At 39.1% G+C, this 21567-nt stretch overlaps 1 protein-coding gene across 1 annotated transcript; it reads left to right on the forward strand.

Annotated features, from left to right (window-relative positions):
* Positions 1-12984: 12984 nt before the first annotated feature.
* nrn1b (neuritin 1b) lies at positions 12985-20671 on the forward strand. Its single transcript, XM_006634382.3, has 3 exons — positions 12985-13325; positions 17307-17451; positions 19482-20671. The coding sequence occupies exons 1-3, from the start codon at positions 13271-13273 to the stop codon at positions 19708-19710; spliced, it is 429 nt and encodes a 142-aa protein (XP_006634445.2). The 5' UTR covers positions 12985-13270; the 3' UTR covers positions 19711-20671.
* Positions 20672-21567: the final 896 nt, after the last annotated feature.

A 21567-nucleotide genomic window follows, 5' to 3' on the forward strand; every position in this document is an offset into this window, starting at 1 on the left:
AATAATAATAATAATAATAATAATAATAATAATAATAATAATATGTAAATATTACTGTTATTATCAGGTTATGTGATATTACCAGGAGCTATTTCACTCATCTAGAAAGTGAAACATTTTTCTGAAAAAAAGTTTATAATATTTGAAACATATTAGGAACATTAAGAATTGTGATAATATTGTGAGTTAAAAGGAGAAACACTACATGTTCTACAGCAAGATTGACATTCCAGTTTATGAGGAATGAAGCCAACCATAAATTGCACTGGAGAATTTTTATTGAATATTCAGGTACTGAGATTTACCCTGTGCACAAGGAAGATGGGACTCCCATTAGGCCAAAGAGTAGTTGCAAAGGTGAAGATGGCGTAGAGGACTGAGGCACCAGAGGAAATGCAATTTAGATCTGCTGGAATGAAGGAAGCTTGTTATTCCTCCCGAACTTCAGTCCAGAACTTCCATTCATCAGAAAGATAGTTGGAACAGTGCGAAATTGAGAGAACCTGCTGAACATGGTGAAAATGACTATTGTTTCTTTAAAATGCAAGATGTTTACAAAATAATGTGCATTGGCAGGTGCTGCTTAGCATTCCCCAATAGAAATAATAGCATTCTCTTATTAAGAAATAAGAAACATTGATCCCAAATCTGGTAAATAAATATATGGATGTAATGTGCTCTAGAATGCTGGCTTTGAGACCACAAGGGAGGACAGAGATGGAGTTTCCTGGCTTAAAGACCCCTTTTACAAACAGAAATGCAAGACAATATTATATCTGTCTTGTAATATAGCCAGCCATCTCTAATTTGTATCAAGGAATGGCTTTCACACAAGGCCAAGTGCAGAATATATCTCATCACATTGCTGCACACCATAACAAGCCATTTAAAAATGATGCAGCACCTGACCTTCTGAAAATGTCACTGCTGCCAAGAACAGGCAAGAACCAGCTGATCACCCAGCTTTTTCGCACTGTAGAGCACGAACCCAATCTTGGATCTCTCAATCAACACCAATCTACTGGACATCTCTTTAGCTGGGTTCATGACTTGAGCAATGAAACAGTTTAATGAGGAATAGGAGGAATAGGTAAGTGCCAAACATCCAAACTGTACTAGTTTGGGTCTTGGAACAATTACTTAACAACAAATTAAGATAAAAACAAGCTGCTCATACTAAAATGCACACAAAGACACCAAAGTCAGTTTTCCCAGAACCCAATTAACCTACTAGTATATCTTTGGACTGTGGAAATAAACCAGAGGAAATCCACATGGACACAGGGAATAGATGTAAACTCCACAAAGATACAGCCCAGGAATCAAACCCAGGGCCCCAACAATCTGAGGCAGAAACGTTAACCACTGTACCACTAGCCACCTCATATTGGAATCCAAACACCATATTTCATTCCCTGTCATTGATTGCTGATGACATTCTCCTCTCTCTCTGGCATTTCTAGCGCTGACCTTGACCATTTCAGTTGATTTGATGACATTTCTTGACTTTCTTGACTTTCAGGTTAGGAAACAAACTGGTTCAGATAAATCCTTATGCATTTGAATCACACTGCTATAACGGCTTCTGAGCCCATCCATTTCCTAATTAGTTGCAGTCCGCTGGATTCACTCATCTGAGTATTAAAATTTAATTTTCAGCATATTAATAACACAGCCGAGGTCCTAAACAACAGTAAAGCAAATTTGACTAGATGATCGTCTTTACGTGCTGTACTATACTGATGGAATAAAGAAACGCAACACCTCCTCCTCCACACTCTGGCCCTCCCGTCTGCGTGGAACAGCCTGAAGAGTGACTCATCCGTGAAGAGGACCTGAGGCCACTGCTGACGAGTCCATCGCAGCCTCTGTCTGGTCCAAGCCAGTCGGGTGTGACGTCTAGGAGGTGTGAGCAGAGGGCCTCTGACGGGTCGCCTTGCTCTAAGGCCAGCAGCATGGAGCCTCACTGTCCTGTCACTGATGCGGACATTGTGTCTGCTGGCAGTTTCAGCAGCAATACAAATGGTAGATCTGAAACGATCTCTCAGATGGACCAGTCTGATGTGTTGGTCCTGCTCTGGTGTGGTCACTTGAGGGCGACTGGATCTTGGATGGTCATCTGTCCAGCCAGTGTGCTGAAACCTTCTCTGCAGTCAGGACACAGTGGAACGGCTTACTTCATAGTGTCTGGCAACGCTGGCACATGACATGCCTGCCTGCAGCTTGCTAATGGCCCTCTCCCTTGCTTCAGGTGGCATTTGAGGTGTTATGGAATGCACAGAAAACTGAGAAAGTGTGGCCTTTTTCTTGCAGTGACCTAAGCTTTGAATTAAGGCCTTTTTAAAGGTGACCTGATCAGGCATTGTTCCACCAGGACCTCGTTGGGTAAAAGTGCACCTAACGAGCTTTCGTGTGATTGACAAGTTGCAATGTCTCACTGCACAAGCTGTATTGCTGCTCAGAAGGCTTAAAACAAATTAACAACTTTTTGTGAAAGTACATCAGCTATAACTATAGTATTCTCATTCCAGAAAAGGTTGTTTCTTTTTTCCATCAGTATATATGGCAAGATGGGATTGTTAGCTCCTTATTTATTGTTAGCTGTATTTCTTTCCCACCAAAATAGAAAAAATTAATTGGACAATATCTGGTTTAATTTGGAGGAGGAAGCAGCAAATGGTCTAGCTGACAAATGTACAGTTCTCCATCCAAAGCTTTTGCTGGCCTTGGTTGCACCTTATCAGAAATGTTGTTATTGTTTGGATTTTTAGATGATAAAACCTACTGTATGGATGGATTAAGTGACACTGGCACCATGGCCCCTAACTTAACCAATAAACCAATTTTCAACTTCAGGATCTTTAATTATCTGTTCCCAAGGGCTGGTATTTGACTTTGAATTGGTTCGATCGATGCAAAGTCAATTGAAATATGGAGGGAAAACAACTGTTCTGTTGACAGTCACCCCAAAAGTCCATACGCAATCCATGATCTAGAATACTTCTCTCCCATTGGCAGGTGGGATCTCAGCCCTTTACCTACTCACCCTGGTGAAGAAATGTTCATAATCTGGCTGATTGCAATGAGGGCTTTGTAATTATATTATTTAAGAACAGAAAATGTTGTGTGACTCAAAAGACGTGGAGAAAATCAGATTTCTTTGCAAAGGTGAATGGAAAACCAGCATAATTGATATGTACACAACAGGTAACTGTTCCCAAAGAGCAATAGCAATAGTTCTAGAAGTTAATTTCTTCCTTTTTTATATGTAGCAAATCATGTTCTGCCTTTTTAGTGTTTATTGTTTCCTCGTGTAATGTCTTTTTAAACTGGCCTTTTGCAGTTACAATTTCCCAGTTAAAATAATTTCATTCGATGTTTCACTTCACATCACCACAGGTTATTAGTCTTGTTAGTCACTCAGGAAGACGGTATAGGTGATGATGTAATACCTTTAATCTCAAAGGTCCCAACTGTATAACTTGCATTTCAGTCCTTCAGTTAACCAATTCATATACAGTACATATTCACGTAACACTCAGGTAATATGAACTGTACCTCATATTGTAATCAAAAGTTCACATAACAAAAATTATGTTTGCCAATATCACCTAATATTACTCAGTCTTACCTCGTGAGTATTGAATTGTGAAAATACAAGCAATGCATAAACCTTGTACAGTGTTAAAAACTGGCTCAGTGCAATTCAGTTCACAATAATGCAAATGTCTTATGGCAGCACACCTTTTTGAATCCTTTCTATTATTTTAAATTTTACAGCCAGAAAAATGCTTTCCTTATATATTTTTTGTTTGTCACTGTAAAAGCACTTGCAACAAATTTTGCTGACATGATGTTAAAAATAAGAAGAATGTTTAACAACAAAATCACTCATAATATCACAAGAGAAGTGGCTCAGCAGTAAAAAGCAGGTTTTAAAATATAAGAGCTTTGTTTAAGTGAAAATTTGAAGATGAAGCATTATATAGTGATGAGAGGGTGTACCAATTTGTGTTTTTATTCTCATTTTCTGAACAAGATATCCCAATGATGATCTTTTCACTAGAACATAGCTTACAATAATCACAACTTCGGTATTTTAAATAACTACTCTATATCTAATAATGCTAAAAAGCATTCCACACATGGAGGATAACAAGTAGTTTTGCTAAAATACCAAATTAATATCTGATGAAAATGGTTTATATTTATTTATTCCAAATAGGAAGAAAAGTTCAAATAAATAATGCAGATCAGGTAATGGTTATGCATAGAATTAAGATATAGACAGCCCACTTCAAGTACATTTAAATTAAATCAGATAAAAACTCTAGACTTTGAATCAACAGTTAAGAAATTCTGCATGAAGTTGCAGAACATATTGTTGTGCACTTACAAGCTTTCCCTGCATCTCAGAATGCAGACTCCTCCTGGATTTGGTTGGCATTTACCAGATAAATGAAAACTAAAATATGACTGCATATTAGTTGAATCCCATGGCTATTCCTATAAAGAAATAAAAAAAACTATGTAACTACACAGAAAAACAGAGTTAGTTTGAGTTAAATTAGTTACCAGACAAAAAAAATATAAATTGACTGACACAACCAAACACATTTTTCTCTTGAAAACTGGTAGAATTTAATTCCTTTAATTGCATATGCAAAGTGTAGACACAGTGTATTTATGAATATGCAGAACTGTCAAGCAACTATAGGGTCAATCACCAAGCCATAGTGAACTGCTTTAGAAGTTACAGAAACAAAAAGCATTAAAGATCTGAGATGTTATAAATTCAAACATGGCATCATTGAAATGACATATCCAGGATACCCAAGTGGAAAAATGCCAGCACATGAAAGATGGATCAATACCACAGACCTTCAGTCAGCAGTCAGCAGATACAACAGCCACACCAGAGAGACCAATGTACTGTATATATCCAGAGTGGTGGCACTGTGGCTAAGGATCTGTGCCTTTGGCTGAAAGGTTACTGGTTCAAATCCCATGGCTGGTAGAAGAATCCTACTCTGTTGGGCCCCTGAGCAAGGCCCTTAACCCCATTATAAATGGCTGACCATGTGCTCTGACCCTAAGCTTCTCTCCCTGTCTGTGTGGCTCATGGAGAGCAAGTTGAGGTATGTGAAAAGACAAATTCCTAATGCAAGAAACTGCCAATATATGGCCAACAAAGTGATCTCATCTTATCTACTGTATAAAGTTCACCTTCCTTGCAGTTCTTGATGTCAATGATGGCTGTACAGCATCCAGTCTGATTGTGTTACTTGCATTTACATTCTCAAGGTGTTGTTGGTTCAAAAACATACAGTATAAGTTGCAGGCCTGGATTTCAGAGTTGGACATTGTTTATGAAATGCTTCATCCATCATTGATTTATTTATCTGGCTGGATATTGAACACATTTACAATATACCACATAACGATTCCATTGCACAGTTTCTTTCTGGGAGAAGTAGCTAAGAACCAACAATAGTATAGCAGGCAAGACCTAGGGGCATCACATATTTCAATACATCTCCAACCTCAACTGCCATTACATAGTAGAAATAGAGACAGTTCATCTAAGCTTGCATTATGAGCAACTGAAACCACAGTGGCAGACAGAAAAGCTTTCTCTGATGGTCAGGGAACCTACATGAAGGACTGCCTGTATTGATCCAGTCTTTTTCAAAACCAAAATCCAGTAAGAAAGAGAGTTAAGTGAGCCATTAGGGAAATGTGATCACAGTATGGTATGCTTTGAAGTATATTTAAAAACTGAAAAAGTAGATTCCAGAACAAAGGTTTACAATTTCATGAAAGCAGACAATTAAGAAATGAGAGACGGTTAAAGAGAAGTGTAATGGGATAGGATAGATGTGGACTCAGTAGAGAATGAATGGCAACAGTTTAAAGATATTTTGCTTGTAACACACATTTTTCCAAGGAGTAAATAAATCAAAGGCTGACTGGAAAACATAGGCCCAAATGGTTTAAAGGATCATTTGAGATGAACAAAAGGAAGAGACATCTAATAAAATAACTTAAAATGAAAAGAATTCCATTAAACAAATGGAATATAGTAAATCACAATCACAGATCAAAAAGGATATTACAGATGCAAAGAGAAAGATAGAAGAGAATATTGCACATTGAAAATAAATTCATAAGCATCTTTCTTCTACAAAAGAACAGTAAATGATGCAACTGAATATTTAAAAGGAAATAATGGGAAACCTTCAGACAAAGAAAGGGACGTAGCTCATACATTAATATGAGCATGTTATGTATTTCTTGGGGTGGCACAGTGATGCAGTGGTTAGCATTACAACCTCGCAGTGCTGGGGCCCTGGGTACATTTCCTGGGGTTCTATCTTTTATGTGGGTTTCCTCCAGGTGCTCAGGTTTCCTTCCACAGTCCAAAGACATACTAGTATATTAATTGGGTTCTGGGGTAAATTGGCTCAGATCTGTGTGTGCGGTGTGATGGACTGGTGTCCCATCCACGTGTATCCCACCTTGAGCCAGTTGCTTGCTGGGATAGGTTCCGGTTCCCCTGTGACCATGTATTGGATAAATCAGTTAGAAAATGGATGGATGAATGTATTTCATGTATTTCACTCCAAGATATTATAATGACGACAAACCTCTGACAAATTCAGACACAAACGTCTAGACTTAATAATAATGTATCTGTACTCAATGTAATGTTCTTACTCAATAAAAATGTATAACTCTGTTAAGCATGTTTTTTGGAAAGTATAAGGATTTTGAATATTAATAATGTATTGATTTAATATTTTCTGCATAATTAAGATTCATTGACAATTCATAACTGAACTGACTTTGTTGCTTAAGCACTTAATCACCTTATATGTGAGAGAGTTGACAAGGTACAGGTGGTGATAAGATTTAACCTGCTGAGTTAACCTGGTGACAATTACTTTACTCCCTCTATACCTTGGTGGGTCTTATCACCAATGGAGACGAGACCAGGTACAGAAGACAAGTGGATCATCTGGGGCATGGTGTGTCTACAACAACCTTCTGCTCAAAGTCTCACAACAGTGGAAATGTTAAATGACTTTTGGAAAAACCTTTCAAAACCCATTCCCCTAGGAACTGACAACATCATAGTGAGTATGGTGTGGTGTCTTCCAAGATTCTAGGAATAACCATCTCTAGCACCAACAAATGGGATGCAGATGTTACCAGAATTACAAGAATGCACAGCAGAGACTGTACTTCATGCATCAGTTGAAAAAGCTCAGTGTTTCCCAGCCCATTTATTGAGAGCATTCTCACAGTTTGGTTTAGCAACACATCTGTCCATTCCAGAGGCAAATTTCTCCTCACTGTTTGCTGAGCAGACAGAGTCATTGGATGCCATTTGAAGACCTGTATAAACACAGACTAAAGAAGCTAGGCAGAAAAGATAGTCTATGACTGCACCAAGACACCCAATCAAATCCCTTGTACTATACACGTAAGGTACAGTTCTTGGCAAATAAAGTGATTCTGATTCTGAAATTGAGAAACAGAAAGCTGCAGCTATATACTGGTTATCAAAGCAATAAAGCCACCCTTGGCATATCCTACTCTCTACACCTGAGGTCCATCAAGCACTTGTAGTGTGTACTGGGACAGCATGTGACATTTCGGTCTTTGAGGCAAGTGACCAGACTAGGTTTTAAGAGAGGAACGGAACAGGATGCCATTGGCAGCCTGGTGCAAAGAGAGCATAGCAAAAGAATAGCTTGCGGTGCTTGCATCAGTGGCCACACACTACTAGCCTGTGATTTACACAGTAGAGCCCCTGTGTTACGAAGCGTAGTTTAGGACCCTCTGCAGATGGTATCATCCGGAAGTGACTGGAAAAGGGCTACAGGAAAGACACAGTTAGGAAAGGAAAGAATGGCAGGCAGGAGGGAGTGCCGACAGTGGTCAGGTGCAAGGGGGGAGCGCAGACAAACAAGTCCAGGGAAGTCCAATCGGGAAATCTGAGTGCAGTCCAAAATCCAAAGATCCATCCAAGACAAGACGAACAAGGTTAAAATCCGTAGCGGAATCCGGAATAGGACAGGAGGCTAAAACAGGCTGACAAGGCCATGCTCTCCAAGCCCCAGACTCAGCAGGTTGGGACGCAGATCGGATTCCTAAGCCCTCAAGCCGCAGACGTAGGGCAACTTGATGCTAGATGGGCCTCCAGACGTCTGTCTTCCAATGCAGGGCACCAGGGTTCCAGAGCACCGGGTTTAAAGAAAGAACAGAACAAGAGGGCAGGTGAATGTAATAATGAACTTAGCAATAAAGGGTCTGAGCACCCTCTAGAGGAGGGATGACGACTGTGACACCCTGTTGATCAACGCTGATGATGGCAAACGTTAATCAGCGTAATGCATTTAAGAATAGATGTCTTAAATGTATTTTTTTCCTGCTGCAGCCAGGGGCGGATTAACGAACAGGCTAGCATAGGCTGTAGCCTAGGGGCCACCAATTGGCCAGAGTATTTTTTAAAGGGACCTGTGGGCCCCCATTGGTCCATAAAAACGTTGAATAATTTGTGAACCAATGGTTGGTTAGATGCAATGGGTTCGCAATTCAAATTTAGCTTTGTCCAACGTATCAGCCAGTGCTACAACAACCACGGTTGAAAACTTATCTGCAGCTGGTTCTAGCCTGGGCACGGTCTACATCCATGCCAGTCATAAGGACAAGTCAGCTCCCGCAACGGAATCAAAGGGGAAATAGCCATCCGAAACGCCACCATCTCCACATGACCAACACGCCCGAGCCGCCGCCATTGCTGTTGCACCTGCTGCCGTGGAGCTATCAGATTCCGCGACAGCAGCTCCCGCTTCCTATAGCTCGGACCCAGCATGCTGGGGGTAAAATTGATTAACAGATGCGGCCATACTGGACTAAATTTTGTCCGAAATCGTGTCAAAACCAAGACGCGGATGTTGCAGCATCACAAAGACAAGATACTGTAAACACCGAAAGGGTTATTTCCCTAAAACCCTCAACAAAAGAAAACTCGGAAACGGCGAGTGTGTGTCAAGAGAATGGCTGCTGTTTTCCCCTTTGAAAGGTAGTGTTTTGTTTCGCATGTAATTTTGGGGACAGCGATGATCAGTCCGGACTGAACGTAGGCTGTAGTGACTGGAAAAATGCCGCCGCACGCTTGGCTGAACACGAATTGTCGGAGAGCCGTAGAAAGGCTATGGTTGCATACGTTATGTGCTGTGCTGATAATAGTCTGATAGATTGCGAACTAAAAAAAAAGTTTGACCATGAATATGGGTATTGGACTAACGTCTTGAAAAGGGTGGTTGCAGTGTTGAAGTTTTTAGCAGAGCGAGGGCGGCCTTTAAAGGGACGCGGCGAAATGTTCGGGCGCCCGACAACGGGAACTTCATGGGTGTCCTCGAAGTTTGCGAGCTTGATCCCTTCTTGAAAGCCCATATAGAAAAATATTCCATCGTCGATGCAGTGTATTGACTGATTTGAGTCTGTTGACTACAATGGACTTGCACGAATTGGGAGTGTCCTGCTGTTCTTGAAATAATGCGCTCAAACAGGGTGGTCATTGGTTTCTGCTGTGCTGTTCTTGTGTTTCGTCGGTTTTAAAGTAAGCGTGCGCATGATTTCTGTTGTCAGCTCGCAGGTTGGCTGTGAATCTATTTATATTGGTTGTATTGCTGTACTTGCATTACAGGCTATTGTAGTGTGTGTGTATTTGGGCTGACTGTGTATGTGTGTGTGTTCCCTGCGTTCCCTGCATTCCGTTTGAATCGGCGTTAGCAGGCTCATACTCCGAACGCGTCACTGAATTATTACAGTATTTTCTCTCGCTTTTTTCTGGTAATGGGATGGGGGAACTACACAACGTGTAGCCATGGGGCCTCTGATCACCTTAATCCGCCACTGGCTGCAGCCACTGTCCTGTGGGTGACTGCTGCAGCTGGGTAATCTGTGTAGAACAGACATTTAACTTTCTTGAGGAGTAGTTTAAACCAGGGGGTACAGTATGTACTCCTGCACTGTGGCTAATTCTTTTATATAGACGTGGAGAGTGTTCGTGCCTGGACTGAAGCTCTGTCTTACTCCTCTCTTCTGGGTGAAGAAATCATTGTGCATTGATTTTATTTATACTGCATTTATTTGCAATGTCTATTGACTTTATAATGTCATAGACTTTCCCTCTACTCCACATTAGAGGAGATTTTATTAAAGCCCCCCTTGAAATTGAATCAGAAGCATTTTTCAAGTCAATAACGCATGGAAATATTTTGCCTTTGTTTCCTTGGTACACATGCATTTTTGTGTGAGGGTGTGCAGGGTGTAAATATGGTCAAAGGTGCATTGATTTGGTAGGAAATGAATCAATGTAACATTTCACTCAAGACACTGTATGAAAGTCAGTATCGAGGCATTTTGAAAACGTAAGACCATATTCTCCAGATTACTTCTCACGCAAATGACTCTGTAGTTAATGGGATCAAATGTGGGACCGCTTTGTACACTAAAGTTATAATTATAGTTGCATTTTCAGAGTGTTTTTTTGTCCAAAGAGATGCCATAGTTCTTTACATATACTGTAGGAGGGGACACGCTTCATACCTGGGTGATTGACAGCAGCCAGTTCACTAGAGACAACATCCAAGAATGTTGAATGTGAATGTGAATGTTTGAAACACTTGGTGAGAAAAGGCTCAACCGGCTTAAGCCGCTTGTTAATGGGTAGCCTCCTGCCCACAGCATGAGGAGGCTCGAACCCATTCAGTAATGAACCAAGAGGTAGCTGCGTGGTGGAGATGGAGTGGAGGAGGGATGCTTGAGACAAATGTGAAGGGAGGTGCTTGTCTTTCATATGTAGCTAATTTTATGTTGATGGTGATGAGATACAGTGATGTGAGTGTGACTTGTAGTTGTTATTCCTCCTGAACTTCAGGATGATGTAATGTCCCTTATATACCAGCAGCCCTACACAGAGCACATCGGGTAGAAAGATAAGAAACCTCTTCATCGATTGAATTAAAGGAGAACTTTAGGTACGCTGGATTGTGTAACCCCACAGTGGACTAAACGGGACACCAGGACTAAACATTGTCTCAGAATCTTTAATGACCAAGCAATGCATTCAGGTTAGTGTTATGGTTAAGTCTAAACCACTTATCAGATACGTCTGTGATACTTATCAGAAAGCAGCATGTATTCATGTAAAAATAATAAACGGTTTACTGTCAACACAATTTTCAAAAGTGACAAAGACACGGATTGGGTGGTAAAGCAAATTCCTAGAATTTATTTTGAGATTCTAATTGAGTAATTTTGGAAGAGCTTGTATAAGCGTATTCGTTATCAACTCGTTGAATAAGAAATCAATTGGGTAAATATTATTGAATTCCATAATGAGGCTTAGAAATACATTTCCGAGATAATTCATATCTTACCTCCTTTTAGCGCGGACTTTTAGCAAGGACAATTCAAGACGAAAAAAAGCTTGGGACTAAAATGTATTATTACAAACTATCACCACAAGAGGGTGCGGATCTCACGGTGGAAGAAATGCGGCTTGCATGAACTAAGTTCTCTGGAAAATAAAATACACACCTAAAAATCACTCGCTTGTATTATCAGTGTTGTTGATGTACATGTTTTAATTAAAACTCAATGAACACGTCTTCTCTGGCTTACTCCATTAACCACCTCCTATCCTGTCCGCTTTGTGGCCTACTGTCAGGTGATAATCGTTTCAGTGATGAAAGCTGTTTCGACATACCATGCTCTGGACTTCGAGTTAACCGGTGTTAATGTAACATGTATTTTATGTCTGTCGAACACTGTCAATCTGAAAGCTTGGGCCGCAAATGAATTAAAAAAAAAACAAATTACTACATACAATCGCTTTATATGTTGAGCGATGTTTGTTTAATACATTTCTCTATTTTCCCCTGGCTGACTGCAGCCCCAAAACAAGTATGAAAATAAAGCCAGTCGTGCCTGTGTCCTTAAGGGAACCGAGGAAAATTGCCATCCTGGAACCATTTATCTAAATTCATATTACGCTGCTGCTATTTTAAATAAGCTGCCGAGGGACCTAATTACTCAGCAGTTGTGCGGATCTGTGCGGCTGAAGGGCAAAAGTCCTCTTGCTGGGGGACATGACACAGCGACTTAGCTGGATCCTTGCAGTGGCTCCTCTCCTCCCGCACGCGCGCGCTTTAGTATTCTACGAGCAGGTTCGACACAGACGCTCTGCGGCTTCTCTCCGAGTCCGGCTGACTGACGTCAACGCGGGGGAGAAAGATTTCCTTGATCAAATACTGAAGTACAGCGTCATTCGACTCTGTGTTTTTTTTTTTGGGTGGTGGTGGTGGTTGCCGCCGGGGGGGTTACTCCATGGAGACCCCCTTTGTTTTAAGACGGGAATGAAATTTCTGTTTTAGGCTTCCAATTACACCACCATTCGACATTGGGCTCGGTCATCATACAGTAATCGGAGAAAAGTCATACACCTCTTTTGGAAATCCCCACACAGTTCCCGATTGTCGACCTGTCCGGTCCACACCAATTCAGCTGCCCCTGCCCATCCGTTTCGCTGCTAAGCCATCAATTTGATGCATAATTTGTGTACGTAGACCGTCCCGTTTCACATGCATCTCTGTGTATGGACCTCTCATGATTCATTAGTATGGTTTATCCAGATCTCGATGAAATGATCTTGTTTTCAAAGTGTATAAACTTGCATCTTTCTAAGCTTTATATAATGCATTTGCGTCGTCAAATAAAGAAACTGCATTGTGCTTATCCTTTGATAATGTGACCTTGGGAAGCCAGACACCAAATTGTTTAAGTGACTTAACACCTCGCTCAGCGGTCGCTACTTAAAGGGGTCGATGTTCTGGAGCACTGGGGTCCAGTGCGTTTCAAAGCGGGCGGGATCTCTGCAGCCACATTAACGGTCGAGATTTTGATAGCCGTGGCTCTTGATGAATGTAGAAGAAGACTCTTCTAATCTGGCGAGTACAGAACTGAAGGAAAGGGTTTGTCAGTGTCATTTCTACGTCACTGAAGCGATGTGGGCGTGAGGAAGAGCATTACCGCCCTCACCAAATGGTGTGCACCATTTTACTCCACTTCGCCTGTCTGTGCAAAAATTCTACCGCTGGAAGTTGATGGCAATGCCTGGCGTGAAGAATTGTCTCAAGTTTTTCTTTCAAACTATTTAAGATCTGCAAACTCCAATGGTTTTACTAAATATAGGATGGGATTTACTTTGAACGGCAGATATATTGCACTTATTCTGGCTGTACAGTTAGGTGAGTGTGCATGATTAAACGTTACCAGTAAAAGGAATGCCTGCTGCTTTTTTTTTCTTTCAGATTTTCCTTATTTTAATTTAAATAAACGAATCTGTAAATCACAGTTGGAGACTGTGAAAAAAGTAAAGTGCTTGGTTTAAAATGCACGTATGTATGTCTATCAAATATGCGAGACGCGGATGACATTCGAATAAATAGCAATGTAACCATTTCTTTCTTTCTCGAGCATTATTTTCTAACGTTTTGCTCAGGAAGACCTTGGAGATCTTCCTTGCGTTTCGTTAGGATTTTAATTTGACGAGCTCCAACGGAGAAGAAGGTATTTTATTTGTCAATTGTATGTGTTTTATTCGTTATGGCAACACTTTCCAAAGTATTCCAATGTATGTGCGACACATTTGTTTACAAAAGCTGCCTGAAATCTGTGTTATGACACGACAATCTATACCTAACCTAAAATTAAAAGATCGGTTGTGCATTGAGACCCCAGCTCCAAAATGCAACCAATTCTTCTCAGTTGTTACATAATGTTACAGCTGGAAATAAATCAGCTGCATTCGTGTCTTTACGAGCAGGCAGCAGAAGGCGAAGCAAATATAAATAATTCAAGGGAGACCAGCACAGTAATGATGAAGAATCCTTTTGCAGTAAATGTGTTTTGCATAGATTCGTATAGTAGGCTGTGAGGCAGTAAATAGGACCAGTTGTTAGTATTTTCTTCACCGTTTAAATGCTCTGGGAACTGCGCGCAAATTGGTTTAGCTAAGTAATTATTTTAAGGAATTTTAAGGCATTCGAAATCAAGGTGGCCATCACTCTGAGTGTTTATAAAGTTAACTGCTTCAGTTTGATAGTCATACCGTTTACCTACTACTGCGTCTACTGCTAATTTGTCGTCTTCTTTTTATTATTATCTTAGCTACAGAAGTTAATATGGATGACCAATGTAGAAACTACTGGGATAACGAATACGGTGCCAATGCGGGCTAGAACATTTATATCCAATACGCTGTTATTAGTGTTTTGATACTGTACCTCCTTTCAATATTTATGCCTTCGATAAAATGAAACGACAGACCAATGTTTTAAGAAATCGTTTCCAAATTAACTTTTAATTAAGTGGCTGTACCATACCATGATGGGACATAAAAATAATGCAATACTACATTTAATAAATAACATTTTTTTCTCAAAACAGTGTATAAAGCATATATTTGATAATTGGTCATTTGGTAAACTCCAAAATTACAATGCTCTTGTGAACTTGTATTTCCGCTATTTTAAAGTAATGGTTCCCTTTTTTAAAAAAAAAATCTTATTTAATAATACAGTGATGTATTATTTATAATGGCGATAACTTACTACATCAACTAATATTTTCTTATCAAGATGGGCAACCATATTATGTATTTTTAGGAAAACGTGTGTTTATGTGTGAACTTTATGTTCAGGCGATTATTTTAAATATTCAGATGGTAACCGACTTGTGTAAAATGGAGATATATGAAATAATAATGAAAATGAATGAAGGGTAACGTTTCGTTTTCTCTTTATTGCGTGCGTTACTGTTGCGGCGACTTTCAGTGTACATCATTCATTTTACCCTATGTGTTTGTACACATTTCGCAATTTTTTTTAATACGCTTCTAATCTGCGATCCTGGTATACTGTTTTTGGAATGTAGACTGCACTCTAAGCGCTTAAAAGAAAAGACTGCATTTATCAGATAATATAACCTTATTTTGTTATAACGCCTCCCACTGATCCTGTCGTGTAAGAGCAAATGAGCGGTTATGATCTAGAGATCTCCAAATTTTCTTTTGGGATACATTCAGCCTCGACTTTTGAAATATATTTTCTGTGTCTTGAAAATGTGGGTTTCATCTGTGGAATACTGTATATGTCTATATATAACCTCGAAGCTTCTTTCCAGAGTAATTTACTGCTTTCAATTGCGTTAGCACCTAAAGTCGCGTATATATTGTAATAACTTTTTTCATGTATAAACTATATTTTCACTATAAGCTTCAGTAGATCGTTGGAAATGTTCACCTTGATTATTCACTCTATTTTATGATTTTTTTTAGATTTCGAAATTTCAATTTTCGTGTTTGCATTAATGTTTCTCCACTTCTCCTGGGAATCTGTATCCTACATATGTTACACGTACTCTAGACGCGTCTAATTTTCCTAACCACCGCTGAATATACTGTAAAAGGCAACAAGAAGATTCCTGCTGTACTGTAGCTCAAAACTTGTGCCTTCATGATTGACATTACAATGGAGAAGTATGGTTAAAACTTCCTGGTATAAAATATCAAATAACGGAGACCATTAGTAGTAGTATTTACAAAAACCGCATTCCTAAAATTATTTTTCTTCTGCAGTACCGCGCCAAATTCTGAATTGAAGTGACAATCACCCTGGTGTAAAAATGTAGAATTCCCTGCATTACTACATCACCAACAAATGTTAATAGAAGAATACGAATGCAAAGATTAGTATATGTAAAATAGGGTAGTTGTGGAAGATAAGAACGAAAACGCAGAGGTGTTTATAATACCTCGTAGGTTTTTTTGGGGAAACTGGATCTTTTGCCCAGTCTGTGAATAAAACATCTGAGGATTTCGGGCGCTTTTCTTTTCCCTCTTGAACTCCGCAAATTGCATTGATTTGTCATTCCGGACAGGAGTTCCTAACTCGCGTCCGCTCACATCCGGATTGATGAGGATAGATAACATGTACACGGTTCCGCTGGCGAACTTCAGCCACTCACCCAGAATGCTCATCGAATTGTTGCAATCGGATCAATTGACTGAATCCCTGCTCAACGAACCGCGAAGGAAAGGAAGGAAAACACATGCTGCTGATCAGCGTCAAGACATGAAAAATTAGTTCGAGTAGGTTTAAAGAGACAAGTCAGTAATTATTTTTGAAACCCCTGTTATTTATCACGATCCGGTTGGCATTTTCCAACGCCCTGTTTGGTGTACGGGAAGGAGACTCCTTCAAATCAGTGAAACCCCTTCCACCCCACTTGACGCATACATGAGTGTAATGTTATAATCTCAGAAAATGTTTCAGGTGTCCCTACAATCCTAAAACAATTACGTAGCTCAGCTATCACCCGCCTGCCCACCCCTCACACCAGTCACTGTATGTGCTCAGCTATGTACTCGCGAATAGTATGTAACCATACTCTACGTTTAACAATGGTAAATAGACAAAGGTTTATTTGTATGGTATGTATTTTTTCTTTCAAGACCAAAAATAGAAGAAAGCCGTCAAGGAACTAGTATTTACAATATTTCCAAAGGATGGTAGGCTTGATCGCGACTCGCAACTGACAATAATATGAAAGAAAATACAAACACAAAAACAAAGAAAATACGAATGTTTACTTCATGACAATATTCATGACTATGTTGCCCGTAATAATTAGCACTTAATTTCCATTATTAATTTGTAATTTTAGCATTTTTATTTATGCTTGATATAAGATGAAGATTTATTGGAATGCCAGGAGGAAATGTGCTAATGCCCCCATCAACGCATTTATCAATGTTTTTGAATATTTCCGTCCAGTTTATACCTTTTGTTTCAGCTTTTCATAAAATATAAATATAATAAACCTTAAAATGAACGTTATTATTATTAAAATGAATTATGATGATGATGATGTTGATAATGCAAAGTACTTAATAATGACAGAGTTTTAAAATATTTACAAGTAAAACACACAAAAATAAAATTGTACACCGTTTCTTTTATAAACTAAATGTCTTCCCGGTTCTTGTGTGAAACTGCTTACAGTATGTTGTTTTATGTTGCTGTTCTGCAGTAGACAACAAAATTAGCAATAAGAATAATAGGAGGAGGAGGAGGAGTAAAGAGTCTGGTACTAGTAGTAATGTTATTGATGATAATTGTTACAATTTGTCTGCACAAAATTATAGTTTTGTTTTCCACTATTTCCAGTGTATCTCCTACAAGCAGTGAAAGCGGCTGGGAAATGTGATACAGTATTTAAAGGCTTCTCAGACTGCTTGCTCAGACTGGGTGAAAGCATGGTGCACTACCCACAGGACCTGGACGAGAAAGAAAATCTTAAGACCATCTGCTCGTAAGTTGAGATTTTACCAAAACCCTGCAAAGCTCGCGCGATGTGTAGTCGACGAAAATAAAGCGTGCGGGCGCAGCACGAGCCACTTTGTGTGCGAAGAGACAGATGGTGGGAGACCTCCACGTCACTTTGAAGGATCTAGCAGTGTGTTAATACGCCATTCTAGAATTCACGTTTCATCCATTAATTGTCATAAAATAGACCATTATACGTCCAGGGGTTGAAGGGTCGACATCAATAAAGTCGATTGTTTCATGGCGAGTTTCCGAACGCAGTGCCTACATGTGTCACACATAGAAGCAGCTGCAGCTTGCGCCAGAGTCGCTTATAATTTTCCTTCCCTGTGGATCGAGCAGTGCACCATTAAACACCCATCATATTTAAGGGATACGTGTTGCTATTTCTATTTGTTGTTATGAATATTTGAACAAGCAGTTTGTAAATGTATTATATAGAAAATGTACAGTATATGGACTGCAAAAATAGAAGCTTATGGACATTAATAGACAATGGTAATAGCAAGTTTAACATTGGTATTACTTTTACAGTAGTAGGACCGACATCATATTTCTTCAGATAAATAATCGTTTTCAAAATGTAAAGCTCAATTATTTATGTGCAAGTGTATTGTATATGAAGTCACATTTTACCCATTTTATATATTTATCGGAGAATGGCGAAAAAATATATATATATTCCTTGTGTTCTCCTTACTTTTTGATGTAGCCTTACTTGAATCTGTTCGATTCCTGCAATAGTCTTGAATCCACATTTCTTGAAACCAAATTCCTTGCTTTGTAGACATTTCGAATAGAAATCTTTATACTCTCCTTAAGCGTTAATTAATTAATAAGTCATTTTTACTAAGACTCAAAACTCCTCTCCACCAGTTCATCGAGTACAACTGTGGACTGTAGATTACATGTTGGTTGTGTTTGATTTTCGTAGCAAAGGGTTAAAATGCGCGTCAGGTGCAGGCGTCTCCCCTCCGCAGTCTTGAGTTTGCTCTGCCGACGTGTAGAGGATAAGAGATGGAGGACGTTTTAATTTCCCGTGGGGAGCTGCAATTACACCAGAAATATTGCAATAAAGGCACATTCGGCCGACCTGGCATCTCGCTATCTCATTACTTATTACAGCTGTATCAAACAGTGGAGGCTGCAGCTACTTAAAAGTGCCCGTAAATTTCAACTTGACAACAGTAAGGCTTCTCCGTGGATCGACTCGAGAATCAGGATGCAAATATACGCCACGGCCAAAATTAACGCAAATAAAAAATAAATGAAACTCACAGGATTAACTCGAGAACGAGTGTTATGCAAGACACGGTAATCTTAATTAATCTTAATCTTAATCTTAATTAATCTTAATCACAGAAAGACAGGCTATTTATAATGATGATAACGTAGAAAGTGGCTAAACACGTGTCAGGTAACTCATATTTGGTGCGACTTCCCCTGCTGCTATTCCTGGCGCTATTCTTAAGAGTATATTTATAGAACCAGGTAGCTGACACACAAATACTTAGTTTAATTCTTCATAGAACTACATTCCAGCATGATTTCGTCATTTGCACGTGAAATCCATGTTTCTTATATGAGGTAATCACCGTGTCTAGGACAAAAGTAACATATGGAAAGATTAGATTAATTAAAGGAAACGTACGATCATTACGATTTCAGTTCGTTTGACTGTAATGTTACATCTGTTATTAAGTACATGAAACATTTTAATGAAGTGTCTAGGCTGTCATTTTATTCACGTTGTTGTATTTATTATTGCAGACCTTTAAAAAAATAAAATGCTTTCATACAAACCACAGAAGTGACGAAAGTGCACAAGAAGCGCTGAATTCGATTTTAATAGAAGAATACATTATTAATAAGTCTGTTTGATTACGTTATGCAGCATGAATGCAGTGCAATAGAAGTGGGGTTTGATGAATTATTAACGCCTTGAAGACAATGCGGGTGAGGGTGACTACCCTTAGCTTACAGACCTTTTTTGAAATATTTTTATTCGGTTTGCAGGTACTGGGATGACTTTCATTCGTGCGCTACCACAGCGCTCGCAGATTGCCAAGAAGGAGCGACGGATCTCTGGGAAAAACTCAAAAAGCAGTCTAAAAACCTGGAGTTCAGAGGCAGCTTGTTTGAACTGTGTGGTGGAGGGAATGGAGCACCGACATCCCCTATTCATTTTGGCTTCACTGTTTTTCTTATATCACTCTCCGCTTTAGTGACATGGTTTGCTTTTTAGAAGAAACGATACAACAATAGAAGAAAAACACAAAACCACTGCAAAAATAACGACAGCAAATATAGTGACCGAATTCTACACAGCATTGGATTTATATGAAGAAGAAAACAAAATACAACAAAAGACGTGTTTTTCTTGTGACGCAAAAACCTGCAGTCTTTTGGGCTTGCTGGAAATGTCAACCACCTCTTCGTGATTTCCCCCATTTTTATTTGCCAAATTTGTTACAGAGTCGAGTGCAAGCCAGGCGGGAGACCTCACTTTTATTCTCGCTTCACTTCAAAGCTCAACAGACTCAGCCACCTTCAGAGAAAAAAAAAAACTCAGGAACGGCGTTAGCCATTTAATTAAAGGTGGGTCTGAAAGCAGGTTAATAAGGTGCTCGAGGGGAAACAGGAATCCGGATGAAGAAAAAAATGAAGATAGGCCGTGACTTCATTATAGTACATTAATAAATGAAAACGAACTAGCTGCCAATCAGACTCACTGTGTGTTTCAGTCATTAAAATAGAATGTTTTTACATACAACAAAGTATTGTAACACGAGATCCCGTTGGACGCGAAATAAATCAGTTGGATAAAGTTAATATGTTAGCTTTATTTGATGTTGCCAAGGCATAGACCACGTTTCACTGCCTTTTAAACGACATGTATGGTTTGTTTGTTCGTTTGTTTTTGGATATGTTGCATATAATATAAAAATTCAAAAGTATAGAATATACAAAGGACTATGTATATGAAAACCATTTTGAGAAAAGGGGATGACTAAAATAAAATATATAACAAAACATAACATTATATAAGGCCTACTAAAGCTACAAAAAGCTACAAAGTATAAAGATATATATTAAATAAACCAGTTATTGTTTGAAAAGAAGGTGTGTGGTGTTCTTTTGGCTATTCATTTCAATGAGAGTACTTTAATTCACATTCAATTGTAAAATAAACCTGCAAAACGTAATGCTTAATGTTTATACTAAAGTTTTAAATGAGGTAGCCTTGGATGTAATGAATGTGGATTACCTTTGAGTGGGTACTGTATATGTTTAAATGTTCAATTATTATTATTCGTTAAACAATTATTATTATTAGTCTGTGATGCACCTTCAATATGAAGATCCTAAGGTTTACATAGTCCTTAAATGATTAAAGCTGACAGACAAGATCTTCGTCACAAGCCTGTAAATATAACGAAAAATGTGTCTATGCTGGAATCAGACAAATAGTTCCATAATTAATAAGACATATCTGCGAATATGGCACTGTGTCGCTTCCTACTGATTTGGCAGGGGAAACTGTAACAGTCATCTATTTTTAGCTCGCTGGTGTGTTTGTTAGAAACGGGGATGAAAAGAAAGCAGGCACCTAGGTTTGGATTCAAAGGATAGGTATAAGGGAGCAGGGGAAAGAAAATGATGCGTTTTTTTCATGACCAAGCAACTCCATAAATTAAACAAACCATAAGAATTGTTTCAAGGGGACCAGCGCAAACCTGGCCTGTTTTAGATGCAACGTGAGCTCTGGATGTTTTTTTTTGCTTTTCATTAATCAAACGCAGCGTGTTACCTCTTAATATGCATGCATGTCCCCGAAGTACAGCCTCCCTGAAAAAAAAGCGTTAGTTGCCTATCCAGAACACTAATGATAACCTTGAAGAAACGCGTTTCGGATTGACCTAATATGGAAATTACCAAGTATCCCTTTTCCTTGCTGTATATGTGTTATGAAGGTTACATTGTAGCTGATTTTAGGGGAAACCAAACGGGAAGATGTGATGAAGCACCGCTGCATTTACAGTTAGACAGAAAGTCTTAGCGTTCATAAAAAATACACTTCTCTTATTTCTAAACTACCAAA

The sequence above is a fragment of the Lepisosteus oculatus genome, chromosome 6, assembly GCF_040954835.1.
Source record: "Lepisosteus oculatus isolate fLepOcu1 chromosome 6, fLepOcu1.hap2, whole genome shotgun sequence".
Lineage (NCBI taxonomy): Eukaryota > Metazoa > Chordata > Actinopteri > Semionotiformes > Lepisosteidae > Lepisosteus > Lepisosteus oculatus.